Source organism: Lytechinus variegatus, chromosome 11 (genome assembly GCF_018143015.1).
Source record: "Lytechinus variegatus isolate NC3 chromosome 11, Lvar_3.0, whole genome shotgun sequence".
NCBI lineage: Eukaryota > Metazoa > Echinodermata > Echinoidea > Temnopleuroida > Toxopneustidae > Lytechinus > Lytechinus variegatus.
This window is the reverse complement of record NC_054750.1, coordinates 27,269,270-27,292,020: the sequence shown is the minus strand read 5'-3', so window position 1 is coordinate 27,292,020 and position 22,751 is coordinate 27,269,270. Positions and strand designations below refer to the sequence as shown.

Below are 22,751 nucleotides of genomic sequence, written 5' to 3'. Positions count from 1 at the left end.
AAATTGAGAATCAATAATAATAATAATAATAATCCGCTTTTATATAGCGCTTAATCCATCGGAACGACGTTTCTAAGCGCTTTACAGATATATTATTACCCCGGTCATCGGATTCAATCAGTCATTCCCGCACACAATGTGTGCACATCCTCCACTCCCTGGGGAGTATTCCAGTCAGTCGCCTGTGAGGCGCACACAATACTGGACAAGCTACAATGACTTTCACATCCTACCGGGTACCCATTTAGCACCTGGGTCGAGAGTGGCAAAGTGTGGATTAACGCCTTGCCAAAGGACGCCAGACCGCGGTGGGATTCGAACACACGACCCTCTGTTTACAAGGCGAGAGTCCGAACCACTACACCACGGCTCCTCCACAAGCGTAGTCTTTTCTCCAGACCCGGTTACCTGTTATTTAAACATTATGAATAACAGTTTAAAAACAGTATAAAGACCCCATAATCTTATTAATGCTGGATATATAGCGTAGTCTTTCAGCCCGACCATTTTTTTCTTAAAAACGCTAATAGTAAGAATTAAAAAAAATCAAAGTTTAAGACCAAACAAACCTTCAACCTAAGAACCTGTTTTAAAAGAGGTTTAGAGTGTTGTCTTTATTCCAGACCTAAAACAGTTACGAAAAAAAAATCTTCTAACATAAGACCTTATATTCTTATTCTCGTGGAATAACACGAGGTTTAAAACATACTCTTTCCTCCAGACCCGGCTATTAAAAAAAGTAACTGAAAAACTTCGAATCTAAGACCAAATTTCCAAAGTTTCACCCAGTAAAAATATGTCTTTTTTAAAAATAATACTACTACCCCTACAAAACATTGTAATAACGCGTGGGTAAAGCAGACATCCTTTCTCCAGACTTGGTTACTATTTGAAAAATAAAATAGTTTTTACAAATATTCTAAAACGAATATCCAATAATCTAATTACTGTGGAACAACATGAAGACCGATTATCGAAGATCGACTTTCCTCCAGACACAATTATTTCAGGAATAAAAAATCAATAAAACTCAACCCCCAACAACGAATCTAAGAACCAACAATCCTCCAAATTAAGACCATGCATGTAGAAAAGCACACGTTTAGAGCATTGTCTTTATTCCAGACCCGGTGATTTAAAAATGATTTAAGCAATCCTAAAAACAAAAGACTCAAATTCTTATTCTTGTGGAATAATACGAGTATTATGCTTATGCCTAGGTCACATAGCCCGGCCGATGAGGTTCCGATGAGCCAGCGATGCGATTTTAGCCGGACACCGGCCGGACTCCCGTGGTCACCGGCCGGCGTTTGGGGCTAAAAACCGCATCGGTGGCAGCTCGGCGAAATTTAACTTCGGAGTTAAAAATTCGACGGGCTCTCACCGAGCTCCCTCATCGCAGCCCCATCCTTACCACATCGGAATACGCATCGGCCGGTGTACGACCGAGTATCGGCCGGTGTCCCGTGCCAGTTTATGTTTATTGCCATATTTATTGTGTATGTGGTAACATCCAAGGTATGAAAACTAAAGTTCTGTCGTTGTCTTTATTGTTTTTATCTTTTTAACATCTTAGAGCAATAAACTGAGAACTCAAAAGGTAAAACAAAGTTAATTTAGAAGGAAAGAAAATGTCATTTAGAAGGTTTTATAGAACACACCATAAAAATTGGTTAATTTTAACAAAGTTGCATAGATCAAAAGTTAAACAGTACTCAAGTAAAAATTAATATTTCGTAAGACTTTATCTGATATGTAAACAATGGAGATCCTTCCTCATTATGAAAAAACACATACTTTTTAAAAGGTGAAAACATATTAATGGGCAATCATTTGAAGCCTATTACAAAATTACAAAGCTAATCATATTGGTTGATACAAGTGTTTTTCTTTATGAAAGGTTAGTTTTTAAAGGTGAAAGAAAAGATACAATGACGATTATTCTTTGATTAAAAATAATTCAATCACAATGAATGTGTTGCTGTTGTATTATTTACACACATCTCATCTTATTCATACTGGTGTATTTTAATATTGATTTATTCTTTCAAACAGGTTTGATTTCTTTTGGCATTTATTACTAGTGTTCAAATTAAAAAGAGCAAAGGCAATGTTTTAAGATTACCCAATAACAGATTTATTTGCAAACAACATACTGAATAATGGAAAGTATAACACATCAAAAATGCGTTAAGTCCTGAGAAGAATAATGGAATGTCTGTGGCTGCATCCGGTATACTGTAACAATATTAGACACAAGTTACTGCTGGTTTATTGCCACATCTTGCCATGGCACACTCCCGGCAGGACTGCAAAAGTAATTCTTGAGGTATGCGCGCAGTTCTTTGCCTGGTCGGGTCAATCTTGGCCCGTGCCCTGCTGCTTGCACATCTTCGAGCACGGCTTGGTCTCGCCATGCACCCGCGATGATCTGACCCTGCTCATCTTCCCGGTCGAGGTCAGCATTCTGAAGGTTGGGGTAACGAGTCCTCATGAGGTTGTGAAGGGTCATGCAGGCCTTGACGATCTTGGTAACTTTCGACGGTCTCAATCCCAGGGTTGTTAGCAGACATCTGAAGCGATTGGCGAATATACCAAACGCGTTTTCAACCACACGGCGTGCCCTGGAACACCGGTAGTTGTAGATCCGCTCGTCCCGTTTCAGGTGCCGATGAGGGTAAGGCTTCATCATGTATGGCCGTAGGGGGAAGGCGTCGTCTCCGACCATGTAGTAGGGTGTGTCCTGGTCGTCATTTGGTAGGGGATCCGGCTGGGGTAGTCCGATCGTTCCCTCACGCAGACCTGGCTCCAGTCGCGACCGGTTAAAGATGCCGGCGTCGGAATACGACCCTGGTGACCCCACATCCGCCCAGATGAACTTGTAGTCAGAGTTTACCACTGCAAGCATGACGATGGAAAAGAAGCCTTTGTAGTTGTAGTAAAGTGAGCCGCTCTTGGGGGGCTTCTTGATGGCGACATGTTTCCCATCGATCGCGCCACAACAGTGGGGAAAGTTCCATCTGTCTCCGAATCCCTCGGCTACCGGGCGCCACTCATCAGACAGCTGGGGAGTGGCCCACATCTCGTCCTCGTATTCGTCGTAGATGGCCTGACAGACCTCGGGGACGAACAGAGAGATGGTGTTGTGTGGGACACGAAACGCGAACGCCAGATCATGATAGCTGCTTCCGGTCGCCAAGAACCTCAAGGTGATCGCCAGCTTCAGCCCAGGATCCAAGGGGGTTCGATGCCTGCAACAGAAGAGGGTGAAATATGAATAAAATCAAACTAGAATAAATATGGATGGAAGACATTTCAGCACAATTTGACAGTAGGTTCATAAAGTGTAAACTTACGTTGTGGTCTTGGCAATGCGGGGGCCAACTCGGTCAAGCAACTCATAGAACATCTGTGGCACCATGCGGAGGTAGGATTTGAAGTCGGCAGCGTGCTCGGCCTCGAGTTCCCTCATGAGCGTCTCATACTGGCCGAAACGAGGTCTGCGTAGGATCCACTCGCGCACCCACCAACGTCTTATTCTTCTGCCGGCCCTCTGTCGCTCCCTCTCGGCTTCTTCGAGCAGTGCTGCCAGGACCAAGTTGTACTGGAACCTCGCCTGAGCTAGCTCGTGTTCTAACAACGCCATTCGTAGTCTTCTCGGTGCAGCCATAGTGATGAACTGACCATTCCAGGTAGGGTGGACATATATATACAGGTATGGAATAGCTGACCATCGGCCCCCCAAGTCCGAGGTACACCGGCCGAACATCGGCCGGGCAGTGTTCGAAGCCCGTTAACAACCCGGCCGGTGATCGCACGGTGTCCTTTAACCTGCTCGGGTACCGGCCGTATACCCCCCGATGTCCGGCCGACCATCGGCCGGTAGTTGCTGCCACATCGGCCGAAAAAAATCTCCACTTTTGAGACAGACTCCGGACGGTCATCGGCCGGTGTTTGGTCGGTCGCCTGTAGATTTCCGGACGGAGCCCGGTCACGTCACCGAGCTATGCCACCGATGAGGGGAGCTCGGCGACACCTCAAAAATCCACCGAGCTCCACCGATGCCGGACACCGGCCGGGCTATGTGACCTAGGCTTTAGTCTTTCGTCTGGACCCGGTTATTTAAAAGATAAAGAAATATTGAAAAAAAATTGACAGCTGAGACCAATCTTCAAAATTAAACCCACTTAAAATGCTTGGGCTTAGAGTGTTGTCTTTACCCCTCACCGACGTATATTATAACTTTTGAAACGACCGGGTCTGAAAAAAAAGACTTTGGACTTGCATTATAATTTTTGAATTAACCGGGTCTGGAAAAAAGACTTTGGACGTATATTATAATTTTGAAACAACCGGATCCGGTAAAAAGACTTTGGACGTGTACTGTAATATTTCATTAACCGGGTCTGGAAAAAAGACTTTGAACTTTTGTGCTATATGAACGCATTACTATAGGATATTAGTTTAGAACGAATTCGCCAAAAATCACTTCAAATTTATTACATTTGTAGGTAAAGTCATTAACATTTGTGGGTAAAGTGCATTATTACATTTGTGGGTAAAGTGTTATTACATTTGTGGGCGTTATTACATTTGTGGGTAAAGTGTTATTACATTTGTGGGCGATTATTACATTTGTGGGTGTAACACCCCCCCATGTTACTGAGTTGACCAAAATGCTATATTTTATCTAAATTCTAGATAATTCCAGACCTCGCACTATCCTGCACTCTGACGTGAGAGTGCAGGATAGTACTTTTGGTATGACGTAGGAGTGCAGGATAGTGCGTTTTCGATGCAATAGTGCAATTCGCTGAATATCATGTGATCCGATTTGGACCAATCAGATTACAAAACATTCTTGGGAGTTGTATAATATGTATTATTGTGAACTTGCACATTTTCGTGCAAGTATGGAAGAAGATGGATTGCCTAACACTTGACATCATATACAGTTGGGGCCAGCAGTTTACATACACCAAGGAAATTCAAAGAAAAGTTGACACTTGCCAAACATCATAACATTTTATCTTTCGAAATTATTTGGGGTATCATGACACATTTGATATCAAACAAATGAGTATGTCGTACCCCTTCATCACATTGCAGTGCCATCAGGATCTGAAAAATATTTAGGTGTCATTTTTGCCCCCAAAATCTTCATATTTAAGACAAATCAAAAATAAAACTTGACAAAAACATTTCATATCCTTCCAGGTACTGTTATTCCTGCCAAGCCTTCCGTAGAGCTAAGGTCGGATGTCTCTCCGACCTCTGACCCCTTGACCTGTCCTGTGGTCAAAGGTCACAAGACACTGATAGTCGTGGATAGAGGTCATGACAAAGGACTCGGGATCAGCCTTATTGGTGGAGCAGATAAACAACCGGTAAATATGACAAAACATCCTACATGGTTTGATAATAGATTGGTAGTGATTTTTATCTGATTGCTAAGAAGCATTAATGCTTGTAAGCAAGCAACCAGAGGACCAACGACTTAAGGTCCTCTCTGAGGGACCTGGTAATGCCTTACCAAAGGGCACTAACGCATCAAGTGGGAATCAAACCCAGGTCACCGGAATCTGAAACCCCCGCTCTACCGACTGAGCTATTGCGCCTCCCGTATCAATAATAAAAGAATCACAAATTTTGACAATTGTTTGTGAGAAAAAAAAAGAAAGAAAATGATAATAATGAATTTTATATGAATTGAAATCATGACTAATTAGCATTTCAAAGATGCCTGAATTGGATGGCTATGATCAAACTTCACTGAACACCATTGTTTTAAAAAAAGTGGTGCAAAACATTGAAAAGGTAGATTGTGTGTGTGTGCCTTTGGGGAATAAGCATTTGCTCTGTCAATATTGCTTGTTGTTTTCCTGTATTTCAATTGAATTTTCTAAATATGCTTGAAGCAGAATGTTCTTGAATAAAAAAAAAGGACAAGAACAGATTGAGACCTGTTGAAAATTAAAAGATTTTCATAGTTTTAATTCCTAATACCTCAGTCACATTTGCTCTACGGTGGCCATACAGCGAGTCAAAAACAACCGTTATAACATTTTTGTACCAGCTACATATAGGTAGTTTGAATAAAAGTGAAAAAACAGCTGTTTTTTACTCTTTTTACGCAGCTGTAGAGCAAATGTGACCTTGGTATTATTGTTATTTGTTAGTGATTATCACTGACAAAGTTCTCCATGAAATGTTTCCCTGATCATGATTTAGGAAAATCTAAATTGTCTGGAAATCTTAAAGGGGAATCCAACCCAAATAAAAACTTGTTTTTATAAAGAAAAGAAAAATCATACAAGTTGATAGGTGAAAGTTTGAACAATATTGGACAAACAAAAAAGAAAGTTATGAATTTTTAAAAGTTGTAAATATTGGTAATCACTATACCCATGGAGATTTCAAATTGGCCGCATATAGGATGTCATAGTGATGTAAGGCAAGGACTACTCTTCCATGTACTCCAATACATATGACTAAAATGTCTTTTTTCCCAAAAGTTTTATTTCAAATTATATTTTTCTTTCATGAGGACATAGAACAATATACTACCTGGGTTATATCTAGATCACTGCCCCAGGGGAATACCACAAATCCCTGATAATAAAGTACATGGCCTATGGAAAAGTTGTCCATGCCCCTTGTCATAATTTACTTACCCAGTTGCCAATTTGAAATCTACATAGTATTAGTGATCTCAATTTTAAAGCAGCTATAACTTTCTTATTGCTTGTCCTATTTCTTTCAAACTTTCACCATTCTGTTTAATTTATTTTTCTCCTTCCCGACACAACATTTTATGGCCAAGGCTGATTCCCCTTTAAAGATATTGTGTACAGTCTCACTTCATTTGTTCATTTATTGTGATAATGGCTCGAAAGTATTATTCTTTTCACTTTACTGTTTCTATCGACTCCACTTCATCATTCGTTCAGCACATGAAGAAGTTAATCTGGCTCAGTACAATTTTATTTTCATTTTTTTCTGTTAAAGGCCACCATCATGATTCAGAACATCAAACCTGATGGAGCTGTGGCTAAAGATGGCCGCCTTCAATCTGGTGATCAGATCCTTGAGGTGAGTTTTCAATAGCTCAAAATATTTCTCTTCAGTTCTTCTCAATTTCCTTTTGAAATTTACTGGGCACTCTACAGAATGAATTTAGTAAATAGAAGTCAAATTTATGCCACTGCCAAGATCAGCTCAAGGCCTGAACTACTCATAGGGTTCCTGAACCTTTGTATGTAGTGATGTTATATACAACTAAATAAATAATTCTTCACTTCATTCAAAAAAAATTGCTAAGAAAAGTATTAACAGTTTGCTTGTAATGAGCAGAGATACTGCTTTTCAGAATAAAAGTCTGAATCCTGGGCCTGTCTTACAAAGAGTTATCATTGATCCAATCAACCTCAATTCTATGGAAATCCAAACGTTGTCATAATATATTCTACAAGGAATTTGAACAATGCCCTTTACAGAGAGAAGCACCCTGAATTTGCAAGAAAACAAAGAATGTAGGAATATACATCATTGCTGGCTTTCCGTAGTTGTGGTTAATTGGATCATTGCAACTCTTTGTAAGATGGGGCCCAGGTCTGAATTAAAACTTTTTAAACTTGTTTCAGTCATAGAAAACATATTTTTGTGTACAAATGGGCTCATTCTAGAGGATATTCAAACCTTTTCATAGATTTTAAGTGGCATTCTCAAAGCATTGTTGTACCCGAAAATTCTTGTCAGGAAGGGCAGAAACATTTCTCACAAAGATGGGTCAAAGGTTGCCACAATTTTCTTGAACCCCTTTCCCATCAAAAATGCTATTTATGCATTTAATGCAATTAAAAGTTAGGTAAGTGGTAATTAAGTGAATGTATCAATGGTCATTTGGGATATGATTGGAAAAAAGGATGCCTAACTGGATTCATCAAACTATCTTTGCAGGTGGATGGATTGGATTTTAAGAACATCAGCCATGAGGCTGCCCTCAACGTTCTCCGACATACAACTTCTAAGGTTCGAATGCTGGTGCTTCGGGAAGACCCCGTCGCTGCTGCTCCAAACCAGGGAGATCAAGAACCAGAGGAAGGGGAGGAGGTCTTTACAGTGGTCCTACACCAACCTGCAGGACAAAGTCTTGGTCTTAGCATCGCTGGAAAGTGAGCTAGATATTCTTTAACTCTTTGCATGCTGAATTAGTTTTCGGGGGATAATAATGAAAATTGTTTCCATGTTAGTTTCTTTAATTCAATATTTCCATATTGCACCATTGATACTTATTATTATTACCCATTATTGTTAGGTAGCCCATCCATATTGCATTGGCAGCGTGCACCCCGCGAGCGTACGCTTGCACACTCTAAGACGGGATAATAGCGTCGGCCAGCGGCAGCTAGCTGCGATAATTAAAGCACAATAGAACTCACATCCGCTCTCGCAGCTCCCCCTGTGCCTGCTGCCGCTCGCTGCCATACTTTATGTTACATTTGATTATAGATTTAATCCTCAGCTCGCTGCATCTAGCGGCCGCTAGCTGCGCTGTCGCTGCCCCCCATTTCTATCAAAATTCGCAAAGGCAATCTCACCCCGCGCCGGCCACGGCTAGCCTTCAATTCCGCGACTCGCTCTGAAATGAAGACCCGGAATGAAGAGTAAGCATGTACGTCGTGGTACCTGTACTAGTTCCACTTGTCGTGCTACTCGACTTCAAATTATTATATTAAAAGCATGATAATGAAAGGCGTTCCTCTTTTATGTCCGTATCGAAGCATTTCATGCAAGCACGCTCTATTGGAAATGACTACAGCTAGCTAGCGATAGAATATGCTCGGCCGCATCGTGTCGCATGGCGACCGAGTACTACAGATCAACATGTGCGCATAATTATGAATATGACAAAAATTCTCGATCTCGATAAGTCGATGGTTCTCAATAGTTTCCGTTGTCAACGAACTGAACTGAAAATTAACGCCATCAATAGAAATACTGCCGATTACGAAAATGTTGCAGCTTTCGAGTTGAGATTGACACGGAAGATTCACACATGAAAAATAAGTTGAATTAATGACCTTTTTTAACGTATGATTTTGGGACCGGATACAGATGGATTACACGCCTATTTTATCCCGTTTTATCCGAACGTCAACGTTGCTTCTTGGCACTGACAAAAAATTTAATTCCCGAGCATGAAAATCAAGAAGCGCAAGACAAACCATTCGTTTAAAAAGAATATTAATGATCGAGAAGTTGCACGAATGGTACAGATGCATATTTTTTTTTTTTACCTCTATTAAGGCCATAGTTTGAGACATCTTGGTATGAATAGGCCTATATCATCCAACTCGCCGGATAATGTCCGCCAAGAGTGTATAACTAGAGGGGTAGGCCTATTCATCTTTGCCACGGGAAGATTAATATTTTTACAACATTTATTTTTTCTGACAGAGGCCAGATAAAATGACACAATATGAATATGATGCCCGAATGTAACTAAATTATATATAGTGCGAACATTGATATCAACGGCAAACTAAATTTTGGAGAATGATAATGACGCCATATCATTAAACACGCTAAATCGCAAATCAACAAAATGTCTACTTCTTTTTCTTTTGTTAGACATACTGCCTTACTTTTTATGTTGGTTTGAAATACTTCCTTTTATGATATTTTTGTTTTGATTTTTTGATATTTCGATTTTGTTTCTGACATCGTATAAAATGTTTGGGTATATTTATGTTGGGTTTTTTGTTTAACTTATGCCGAATTTTTGATATTGTAGGCACTCTTGATTCTAGAAAATTATTGGGAACGCAATCTGCTTCTGTTGGATTTTTTTGGAAAAATACGCGAATTGTATTTCTTCCAGGAGAATAAAAGTTTCCATTGGAAGGTTTAAATTAATTTCATGATATATAATTTCCACTTCAAAACAATTTCAAAAATACGTCTCGAACGATCGTGCATTAATCCAAGACTAAGATGTTGAGTACTTTTATTCCAACGTATTTCCCTTTTATTGGAAAGATAAGCGAATAATATTTATTTCAGGAAAAAGAGCTTATGGTATCTGAAATAAATTCTATATAATTTCCACCTCAAAACAATTTTGAAATACGTTCCGATCGATCATGAGCTGTGATCTGAGAGTTGAGACCATTTATCTAATGTATTTAGGGCTTATATTTCTGACTTAATTGAAAAGATACGTGAATTGTACTTCTTTTTAGGAGAGAGTTTATTCTCAAAGGAAATTAAATTATTTCAATATAATTTCCAAATCAAAACAATTTTGAAATAATTTCTGTCTCGAACGATTTTCAATTAATCTGAGACGTTTAAAATTTTTATTCCAACCCTTTACCTCTTACCGGACCTAATAAACCGGCCAAAGTCAACGATCAGCACCATTAGCGTACCTAGCGGGCAGACTGCCCCCCCCCCCTGACGAGTCACAACACATGCAAGTGACGTATCCCTGCCCCCCCCCTGACGAGCCATAAGTGACCCCTCTCCTATGTGAAGACTTTTTTTTTGCTTGTCAATTTTTTTACCATTTATACCTCGGTCACATTTGCTCTATGGCGGCTGTACGGCGAGTCGGAAACAGCCGTTTTAACATTTTTGAACCAGCTGCATATAGGTGGTTTGTATATAAAACAAATGAATAAACGGCTGTTTTAATTCGCCTTACGGCTGCCGTAGATCAAATGTGACCGAGGTTTAAGTCTCGGTATAAAAATCAGTGCTTTTCAGTATCAATAATCTTCAATACTGTCTTTCTAGGCACGGGATTAAATCCGATCAGCCTTTCATCCACCAGTTTTCTATAGTGCGTTAACAATTCCCTAGTGACGCTAAAGACCACACGCAGAGGGGGGGGGGTTGCGGGGGCGTTAAGGGTCGAATGCAAATTACAAACGCCGTCTTTTGATCGCTCTATATCATTTCGAGCAGGAACAATAATAAAAAAAACCCGGATGTGCGGTTAAGTAGTCCATAGTTTTTTTTTCTTATTAAAAAAAAACATTGAATGAAGAAAAAGAAAACGCTTGGGATCCATATGACATCCCCATACAAAACATCAAACTTTTGAAAAAAAAGTGAAACTGTATGATACTCATTGTAATTTCCATACTGCAGTATTTGATAAATCCAATCATTTGAGGCCTATTTTTTTTAGTTTAGCAACATTTTGTGAATAAATAGGCTAGGGCCATTACACACATAATGGGAACTGATACATGTGACAATCCTTTTTTAGTGCCGCATGTTGTTATTCAAATGAGGAAACTCTTCACCCTCTATATTTTATTATGAACATGATGAATGGGTGCTACTGCGTATTTCGCGAACCGATTCCATTGTTGGATGCATGGAATATCTCTGTCGTTCTTTGATTTTCGCCATCATTTCCGATTGATCATGTGTTGATGTAAGAGCGATTGTTTTGAGGTGCAAACAATTTAAGATAAATTTCATATATCTTCAGGACTGAATTCATGTTCTCTGAGAACATAAATGACACTTTCCCGGCAATATCGGAAAGGCAAATGAAATGGAGTTACAAACATCTCAAATTAATGCAGGATCGATCACGCATGATTTTAAATTTAATGCGAGTGTAAACGATTTAAATAACTGATATTCCCCTATATGGACGGACCCATGTTCTGTCAGAAAAAAATGAAATGACTAAGTCGAAAAGGCAATATTTTAATGGAATAAAAGTCGCAAAATTTCTTATTCTTGATCCAATCCGACATGAGATGAAAGTATTTCAGTATGGAATATCGAGTTAAAAGATATCCTCTGTCAATAAAAATATATTTTAAGACTTTCGATGTGGAAATAATTGATTTTTGTTGGGCTATGAATACCTATATCTTCCAACAACATACGATTGTTGTTCTTGGTCCGACCCGTTATAAAATGATGGTCGACTTTAAGAAAATCATAGATATACCTATATACAGAGTTTCGATCTAGCTGATACTTCTAAAAGGTTTCGAATCGGAAAGAGATCCGACCCGACATAAAATGGCGATATAAAATTGACAAATATCGAGTTCATATAGATCTTGAATTATTAAAAATATACTTCTGAAGAGTTTTGGAACGGAAAGAATATAATTCGCACTACGCTATAATATCTACATCTTCTAACAAGAGTGCAATTATTGCTTGTTCTTGATCCGACCCGATATGAAATTAAGTATACAAAAAAGTTACTCCTCCCCGTAATCAAAATTACCCTGCCGCCGCCCATCCTCCTACCCCGGATGGCGGGCAACAGGATTAAAAAAAAACAGTAATACATATATAATGATATGACAAAATATATTTTGCGTTCAGAATTTTGTGTTGCTCTATATACACAGCATATGGCGGTAAATGAACGTGGACTGAAAAAGGGACGACATATTCTATTTCCACTCCATGCAGAATCATTGCCACTTTCTTGCCATTTCTAGTTAGTTGATGCATACGCAATTGTTGATGATTATTTTACATCTCGTCTTTTTCTAACAATTTTGTCCAATAGGCGTCACTTTTCTTCTGTGTCTAATTTGTCAACAAGGTTAGAGCTGCAAAATATGTTGCAAATGTGCTTTTATCCTCTAAACGATAAAATGCGAAGGAACAATAGATTTAATTCCTTATGGAATTAGAGGTATTGTGACAAGTTCGGGCAACTGGCACTTCGTCATTTCACAAAGGAGTGATTAGTGCCCATGATCGAATTCATTGACCCTGAGCTTCATTGAAAACATTTACGTTACCATCTCGTTTTTTGTCAGGACGACCTTTGTGCTTTTCTTGGCAAAAATAACAATTACAAGAATTCTTTGAACAGGAGTGAAAGCAGGAAGCCTGACCAGGTTGACGTTATTCCAAATGGTGCAAAAATAACCCCAACAGGAAACTACAATGAGCACGCAATAAACAGACGAACATTATATTTCAAAAGTGGTTCGGGTTATTAAAATTTTGTAAATGTAATTTGAAAAATCGCGAGAGCAAAAGAAAGTTTAAAAACAGAGAAAAGAACGCAAATACAATGAATTGAAAGATGTGAAAAAAAAACAAGTATGAAAAGTAGATCATGAAAATTTAAGGAACAGGATTTAAAAAATAGCAACCAAGCCGACCATTATATGTTTTGGGTAGTTGGACATCAAACAGTCGGGGGGGGAGAGAACATGTCCTTCCAAAAGTCAGTTAAGCGTAGGGGACACAAAATGTCATACACCCCACCCTCTCCCTGGCTCCCCCAACAAATGGAAGCTTTAATTCATTTGATTATTTACGAACGTTCTCTAAATGTCAAAACTATCAAAATTGTTGAAGATATGCCTTATAGAAAATTCAAGCGCGCTTCGTGTCGTGTTTTCGTGCTTGCACCATTTACAAAGGCCAAATGAAATCTGATCTTAGTTATATAGCAATATAATGAGGCATATCTTTTAAAGTAGCTGAAAGGGCAGCTAGGCATTGTGGCCCCGGGTAAATCTATTAGTGCCCTCACTAGTATGGACTTGGTTGTATACCCCCCCCCCCGATTTTTAAGTTTATCTTTCTTTTAATTATGTTAACAATTTGCAAAGATTTTGTATCCCCACGCCGATACAAAAGGTAAGTTATAATCAAAGTTCTAATAATCCCACCTTCTAACAAGGTATTCTCTTTAGATGCCTATTGACATTACCGCCCTAAAAATATATATGTACATAATTATACCAAAGGGCTATACATACTTTGTTGATTTCAACGTGCCCAGGATTTTATAGGTCTAATAATTTTCGACACCCAGCCCCCCCCCCCCCCCCCCCGTTTACATGAAATCGCCGAACAATTTTTCAAAAGATTTAGTGTTGGATGACTTTTAAAAGCATTAAAATATTATAAGAGGGCAAAAAAGTAGACTCCACAGGATGTTCTTTCTTATCCTCTTTTAAGATTAACTGATTAAATACCTAACAATGGTGCTGTTTAAGTCATTAAAGATCAAAGCGGCCATTTGCTTTCACAATATAATGCGCGGCAAGTTCTTTTCAAAGAAAGTATCCGACGTAGATTATATTGATTAATTATCATTGAAGGGTCATGGGCGTAGCGGACATAACTATTCTGCGAAAGATCCTGCTCTTTTCATTGCGCTTGAGCGTTTTTCAGACTACTCGTTACAATGGGCTTCTAAATTGATTGTGTATACATTGCACGAGTATGGAAACATAATGAATTGCGAAGAAGCACCATTACACTCACCTGCTGCGACAAAATAATCAAATGATTATGTAAAATGAAATGAAATTACTTGAATACTTTTGCATCAAATATTATGGCATAAAATCACAAATTTTGTAATTTGAACCATCAAATTAATGGCAAGGTGAATTATATCATTCTAAAACAGGAACAAGCGATTATCGTGCATTGGTGGAAGAAATAGTTAATTTTTAAGCAGGGTTAATTAGATATATATGAATTCTTCCACCTTGAAACGTACTAGAAGTATTTATAAAATCATTTATTAGACAGTTTTTGGCTCAATATTTCGTACATTTATGCCTTTATTTCGTGTCGGAGCAGAAATAAACACACAAGCGATAATCGTACATTGTTTGAAAATACCGTAGATTATTGCGAAAGGCAGTCAGATGCTTTCCGCCTCATAACTATTTAGAAATCTACGGACTATTTTATCTATTAACATGCCAAATATTTTGCGTCATTTCATGTCGGGTCGGATTCAAGAACAAGCTATTTAGAAAAGTTATTTTATTTCCACCTTAAAACTATTTTCGAATAATCTAGGACACAGACAGTTAGACAGTTTTTAGCTCAATATTTCATTCTTTTATACCTTCATTTCGTGCCAGAGTGGAAACAAACACACAAGCGATAATCGTACATTGTTGGAAAATATCGTAGATTATTACGAAAGGTAATTAGATTCTTTCCGCCTTAAAACCATTTTAAAAGTATATTTCGAATAATCTAGGATCCGTGTAATCTATTAATATTTCATACATTTTGTTTTATTACATATCTGTTCGAATTGCGACGATTATCGTACATTGTTCAAAGAAATACATAATTATTTCGTAAAGTTTAGATACATGAATACAAATCTTTCCACATTGAAAGGTACCAGAAATATTTTTAAAACCTCTTAAGACACTTTCTAGCTGAATATCTCATTATTTTATACTTTTACTTCGTGCCGGAACGGACCTAAAACTATTTAAAAGTAGGCCTATATTTTGAATAATCTACGACCCATTTATATTCCATATATTTTGTTTTATTAAATGTCTGGTCGAATTCAAGAACAAGCGATCATCGGACATGGTTCAAAGAAATGCATAATTATTTTGCAAGTTTGAAAACATGAATACGAATCTTTCCACCTTGAAACGTACCAGAAATATCTTTATAACCATTAAAAACACTTTTTAGCTCAATATTTCCTTAATTTCCCCGTTCATTTCGTGCCGGAGCGGAAACAAACAGGCAAGCGATAATCATACATTTGGGAAAATACCGTAGATTACTATACGAAGGGTAATTAGATTCATTCCGCCTTCAAACTATTTAAAAGTATTTACGACCCATTTATCTATTAATATTCCATATCTTGTATTATTGATTGTCTGGTCGAATTCAAGAACGAGCGATTATCGTACATTGTTCTAAGAAATACATAATTATTTCGTAAAGTTTAGTTACATGAATACAAATCTTTCCACATTGAAACGTACCAGAAATATTTTTAAAACCTCTTAAGACACTTTTTAGCTCAATATTTCATTCTTTTATACTTTCATTTCGTGCCGGAACGGACCTAAACAAACACGCAAGCGATGATCTTACATTGCTAGAAGTTACTATGTCCTATTTCATGTCGGGGTCGGATTAAGAATAAGTGATGATCGTACTTTGTTGGAAGAAATAGATCATTATTACGCAACGGAAATAATATAAAACTAATATCAATATGAATCTTTCCACCTCGAAATGTATAAGAATTATTTTGCTAAAAATCTAAGACACTTTTTAGCTCAATATTTCATACTTTAATACCTTCATTTCGTGTCGGGCAGACAAGAAAATCGCCGCATCGGTCGCGCACATTTCACCAACGGATTTAGAAAGCACATCATTTTGAGTACGAGTATTCGCCTGCAAGTTGGCCGCGTGGAAGCTGCGAGAAGCGGCGAGAAGCTGCAAAGATAAAATCTAGGATTAATGATTCCTGTTAATCTGCTTTAATCTGAGCAGCGCGCCGCCGCTAGCTGCGTCTAGCGGGGAGATACATCCTGTTCACTAATTACCGCAGCGGGGGTGTGCTCGCGGGGTGCACGCTGCCAATACAATATGGATGCGGTCCCTTATCCAAGAACTATTGCCTTTTACTAGTTTATCTAACTTGAAGGTAGGGGAGAAAACTTATTATTGCGGTTGTTGAATTTAATTGGAATAATGTTCAAGATTGCAACATCAGTGTGCAAAGGATTAATGCTTGGCTAGACATTGGTAAAAGATCAATAATGTGAATTGAATCAAGTAACATCTAATAGGATGTTGCTTAAAAATATTCGCAATAAATCGCAAATTTCAGATGCAAATTCACAAGTGATAAATCGATTTAACTGAAGCAAATAAAGTCATAGTTGTTGATGCAAGAAGGAGACCATCAACCACTTGCAAACTTGCAATGAAATACAGGACTTTCAAGTGATTTGGGGGACCTGAAATTGACTTGCAATCAATCGCAAGTTTCTTGCAACACGTAATAACTCCCTGAATTCTTCAATTTGATGAATAAATTGTTTAATTGATTAATAAATGAATAGAGCTAGTCCCTATAAGTAGCAAAGTGGCTCCTTTAATTTATCATTGGGTGCAATACAGAAAGCAAGTTTGAGATGAGCAGAAGCAGGAAAAAAGCATCTTGTAGCCTTGTCTATAAATGTCTCATTCTCTAGGTGAATTTCATAATTTTTAGACTTTCAGTTATTTCTATTCAGTTTATAGACCATGCTCGCCATGGTCAGACGTGATTGCATCATTAATAGATTTTAAATGATAAAGTTTGCGATTGATAATTATCATTATTATTACAATCAAGTTTTAATTGAATTCTTTATGTATAGGGGAGGAGCCCTCTACATTTCAGACATTGCTCCGAACAGCGTGGCTGATTCCAATAGTCAGTTAATGAGAGGTGACCAGATCATCGCTGTCAATGGTCGAGCGGTCAAGAACATACCACAGGAAGCTCTGGCCACACTTCGACAGGTCAGTCAATAGACAACGAACAAAAACATTGATATTACAGAGATGAAAAAGAAGATTCCTTTTTCTTTGGCATTGTGCTAGATTTTCCTCATGATATGACAGAGAACCATTTCATGAAGAGATTCATCTGTTTTCCAACTGATGAGTGTTATAAGCTACTGAAATCGATGCATCTTTTTTTCAATTTTATAAAGGAAAATTAATTATGAAATCATCCCATCACCTTGGTGTTGCAGAAAAAAAATTGATGAAATATTTTCAATATTTATTACATATGACTCATACTAATTCACAGTCGACATATATATCCTTAACTTGTATAGGCTTTAGTAATCTGTGTTTGCAGATTTTAAATTACTATGACAGTTTAGTTCATACTTGCACATACAGCATGTTTAGAGGAATTGATATTGTCAAGGTTTGGGCATTTTTACCTTTACCAAATTTTGTGTTAATATTGATAATTTTAGCACTGCTAAAATTAAATCAAATTAGTAATTTCTTTTTTAAATATCCATTTTGACCTATGACCTTTAGAATGCAGAGGGTGATGTTAGCCTGAAGATCTCCCGTAGGAAGGACGGTGGAGGATCTCGACTGAGTATGACTTCGTTTGAGACCGTCGTCACTGCCCAACCTATCACTGTCGAGCAATCACCAAGCCCAGGTAAACTCAAGACAGGCCTTTGCAAATACAAGGTCAAGATATTTTTTGCTTGAAATGATAATGATGATATATAATATTCATACATGTATAATATTACAAATATAGGATGACCATTGGGCCAAAAGTACTAAAATGAGATCAAATACATGTAATAAGTCTGATGTAAAGGGGGGGGGAGGGACAGGGACAAGAAAGGGGATTGAATGGGACTAGAAGGGGGAAGTGAATGGGATGAAAAGGGGGAGCATTCGAGGTATTTCTTCCTGCCGGGTACCCACTCACCTCACCTGGGTTGAGTGCAGCACAGTGTGGATAAATTTCTTGCTGAAGAAAATCACGCCATGGCTGGGATTTGAACCCACAACCCTCTCTTTCAAAGTCAGAAGACTAATCCACTGGGCAACAATGCTCCAAGATAAAAAGAAGATTTTTTTTCAATTCAAATGTTAACATTTGCCTATTTTATTATTTTTTGTTGATAAGGTGGTGCAGAGAGCAGAAGAGCTGATTACATCCAGGCCCAGGAATCCTTTGGATCTAGTACTGAAATAATCTCTGAAGAAGAAGAAGAAACATCTTCAAGGTAAGACAGATATTCTTGGGAAGCTTCCATAAAATGTCCTGTCAGTCATTGTTAATGCCAAATTAGTTCTCAGCCAATCAAATGTAACTTTGAAAAGGTTGAATTAAAAATCTGGGTCTACATCATATCAGTGTGTATGATATATGGGGGGTGTTTCACAAAGATTGAAGTATGACTAAGAGTTGCACTTAAATGCTGACATGTACATATTATGCAACACGCAATCTTATTGATCAATACGCAGTTGTGTGCGTCCTCTGGGCATGATCTGACCAATGCGGGAATGCCTTTTATAATGCAAGCAACTGGGCATTTAAGTGTGACTCTAAGTCATACTTAAATCTTTGTGAAACACCCCCTCGGTTTATATTGAAGACCAGAAAATATTTCCTTTTTTTGCCTCCTTTGGTTTGTATGGTAGTGGATCGTATTACCGAACACTTTTCATGAATTTGATCATATCAAACACATTATTCCAATAAAATTCACCAAACTTTCACCATAAATACACAAATACCTACAAAATATAAACATGCAGAAATTTTGCCGAAATTGTTTTTTATTTTTACGACATCAGCTTCCAATCGGACCCCTCTTCGCAAGTGAAATATTTTGGTCACTTGAAAAGGTATCGTATTACCGAACGTGTGTTTTCTATGGGAAAAGTTGGGAAAACAACAAAGTCACTGATGAACTATTTTGACCATATTTTACTGTTTTGAGGATATAAAGACTTCGAAATTGTGTTTTTGATAAATTTTCATCATTTTTCTATTTAAGTTCCCTTTGGGAGGAAGTTGCAAAGGTTTGAGCGTATTTGATTGTTTTCTGACGCATATGATGCGCGCGTTCGGTAATACAAGGCCGGTCGGTAATACAATCACTCACTATACCAAGAGATGTTTACAACCATTGCATTAAGTGATTTACAAATGAAGCATATTATTATTAAACAAATATTGATTTTAATTTTGATCTGATTGCTTTGCTGCTTTCCTTAGTTCTGGTGTCAAGACGGTTACCCTGGAAAGAGGACCGGATGGTCTTGGATTCAGTATCGTCGGGGGATACGGAAGTCCCCATGGCAACCTGCCTATCTACATCAAGACGGTCTTCGATCGCGGAGCCGCAGCCGTCGCCAAGCAACTCAAACGCGGCGATCAAATTCTGGCTGTCAACGGAGAGTCACTCGAGGGCGCCACACACCAAGCCGCGGTGAATCTCTTGAAGAAGGCTCGTGGTCAGGTCATTCTAACAGTGGTCACTTGATTGAGTTTTGACCTTTGACCCAAAATCATTGAACTGTGGTGTGTTTTCGTGATTGATTGAATGGTTTATCCTATTGCACACATTCCTATCTTGGGATCTTGGGATAAAATAATGTATGCTTCAGTGTTAGGATGTCACGTATCATGCCATGCAGTAAGATTTTATCAGAATCATTAAAGAAATGTCTCTTTTAAAAGTTAAAAACAGTTGTCAAACTACCTGCAATTTTTATTTTAACAAGAACTATGTCGTGCAGCCACTATTTCCTCCCATTATTCTTTGCATTTTGTGAGAAAGTAGGGCTTTTGCCATTTGATTGTTTGAAACTACAATATTCATTTCTTCATCAGATACTTCATTTGATTTCAGGTTGGCAGATACTCCATTTACAACCCTTATATTGACAGATAATGCTAAGCTTCAACAATGTAATTGTTTTTTTTTTTTTAGTGTACAAAGTATATAAAATGAGAGGGCTAAAAGTGGATTATTAAAAGAGAAAATGTAGATGGGTAAATTTGTTCCTAACCAGTACTAAAAATATATTGCCTATGATTGTATTCGTCATATATCATTCATCTGCTGTAGTTTTATTTGGTATTCATGCTTTATCTTATGTTCTAAGAGGGGGTTTCAATAAAATCATAACAAGTCAGAATTAGCATCATTGCCATTGTATAAACCGATAGATTGTGTAAAAAAAAAATTATAAAACGTCCTACCCCTTTCCCCATATTATGGTCTGCGTGGGATTATTGCCTTGATGGTCGATATCATCTCATGTTTATATATTTATTATTTGTAGCATATGTATTCCCTCATGTATAGTTCACCCATATATAGCATTAAAAAGTCACTAGCCTGTTGTTTCTTAGTCGACTTAAGCAGTGATTATTGCAATCACATCAACCACATTAAACAAGCAAGAAAAATTTATTTTCTTTTTTTAAATATCTTTATTTCAATTAACTTTTAGAAATTTAACAAATTATACTAAGAAATGTGAGGATTCCATGATTAAATTAAATGTGCTCTCAACCCATTCGTTACCCTATTTCAGTACCTTATAACAGAAGTTTGTACACAGATTGATAATAAGAGAATGTTCATGAAATATAAAATGAAATGTGTGAATTTAGTATTTAAAATTCTAACTTTATTATGTGGGGGTGCACTTAATGATTTAATATCCATCTATGCACATTTTTGTGAAATTCAAATTCCTGTAATATCATCTTGACATTATAAAGCAAACTGTATTCAAAATTATTTATTTCCCCCTGGATGTATTATGTATTAAGAGGTACCAGCTGCTGACTTCACTGTACTGTATAGAATTCCATAGATCTAATCATTGATACTAAAATGGTGTTGGTTTTATTTGGTTAACATATTGAAATCCTTGAAAGAATAGATACTTGATTGTAAACTTTAAAAAATTATGGAAACATATGAGATATGAAGATATACCAATTTGATCCTAAGGAAAATACTTTCTGAACCAGTATTTTTAAATATTTAGAATACTTTTAACAGTCGGTTCTTTTAAAAAATCAAGTCCACCACAGCAAAAATCTGAGTTGAATCAAATAGAGAAAACTCACACAAGTTTTTCATAAGAATAAGAAAGTTATGGTTTTTTTAAATACAGTTTGCACTTTGTAAACAGTGCTATGCACATAATTGGTGGTTGGCATTTATATAGCGCTTTATCAATCTACGACTGTTCAAAGCGCTTCACAATTATTATTACCCGGTCACTGGATTCATAGCATTCCAAGCAGCCTGTTAGGCGCAAACTTGCTAAACCAACCACAATGACGGTTGTTTCCTACCGGTACCCAATTAGCACTTGGGTGAGAGTGGCAAAGTGTGGATTGATGCCTTGCCAAAGGGCGCTAGGCCATGGTGGGATTTGAACACACGACCCTCTGATTACAAGGCGAGAGTCAGAACCGCTACACCACAGCGCTTCCGCAAATATGCAAATGATGTAGTGAATGGTCTTTGGTTTGGTTGACTTGGCCTTTTAACATCTGTTTCAAATTCCTTGTCTGAATAGCCATAACCTACCTGAGCATATAATTTCTTTTCTTTGTTGTTGGATAATGAACAATTGTAAGAAGTTATCTTTTCATATGAATATGGCATCTTGATATGAATGGACTCTCTTTGTTATATACTCCTAATGTTATGCCCCCGTTCCACTATGCTGATGTTGCTACGATATGACAAATTTTCAGATCGGGTAGGATCGGGGATAAAAGGGGTCGCTTTACCAGGAGTCAGCGGAATATATTTTGCAGTAGTTAGTTTTCCAAAAGAACGGTGGATTCATTACGTCTGCTTGTCGCTGTTAGTACGCCAGTTAAGACTTGATAATGCTCGTCCCACGACTGTGCACCATGTTGCTTACGTTTTTTCCTGCGTCTCCTACAAGTAAAAATGTGTGTTTTTTATGGGGAAGATGAAATCGGCATGAAATTTTTAACATGTTAAAATAATTGAGCCGATCTCGCTGATCTGAATATTAGGCCCGCTATTACCCGTCATCACAATGTTGTTTTTGCACTGCCCCCGATTTCAACCGATCCCTATCCTGCTCACCGCCGATCTAATGATCAGGACGGATTGGGGTTTCAGATCGTGATAGTGGAACGGGGGCTTTATCCTTTGTCAGTAATATGGTCATCGATGATATATAACCCACAATTCGATTCTAATGAAGTGCCTTGATTGAATAGCCACTATGTTTACACCGATATAAATCATAGAGATGGATATATATTTTGTTGTCAATAATATTTTTTATTCTTTTCACATTTTATCGTTATACATATATCATGCAAATGAATTAAAGTACTTAGTCGCATATCCTTAATATCAATTCATCTTTTGATTCTTATCTGGCTT

At 37.7% G+C, this 22,751-nt stretch overlaps 1 protein-coding gene across 5 annotated transcripts in view; it reads left to right on the top strand.

Moving 5' to 3' along the window:
* LOC121423643 (multiple PDZ domain protein-like) overlaps positions 1 to 22,719 on the top strand; it is a 93,062-nt gene extending 70,343 nt beyond the window's left edge. For all 5 annotated transcript variants that reach the window (XM_041619057.1, XM_041619056.1, XM_041619054.1 and 2 more), the window contains 7 exons: positions 5,218 to 5,387; positions 7,009 to 7,092; positions 7,960 to 8,174; positions 17,175 to 17,319; positions 17,857 to 17,986; positions 18,470 to 18,569; positions 19,571 to 22,719. In XM_041619057.1, the coding sequence (XP_041474991.1) occupies positions 5,218 to 5,387; positions 7,009 to 7,092; positions 7,960 to 8,174; positions 17,175 to 17,319; positions 17,857 to 17,986; positions 18,470 to 18,569; positions 19,571 to 19,838 (1,112 nt within the window). In that variant the 3' untranslated portion in view covers positions 19,839 to 22,719. The remainder of the gene's footprint in view (positions 1 to 5,217; positions 5,388 to 7,008; positions 7,093 to 7,959; positions 8,175 to 17,174; positions 17,320 to 17,856; positions 17,987 to 18,469; positions 18,570 to 19,570) is intronic.
* Positions 22,720 to 22,751: the final 32 nt, after the last annotated feature.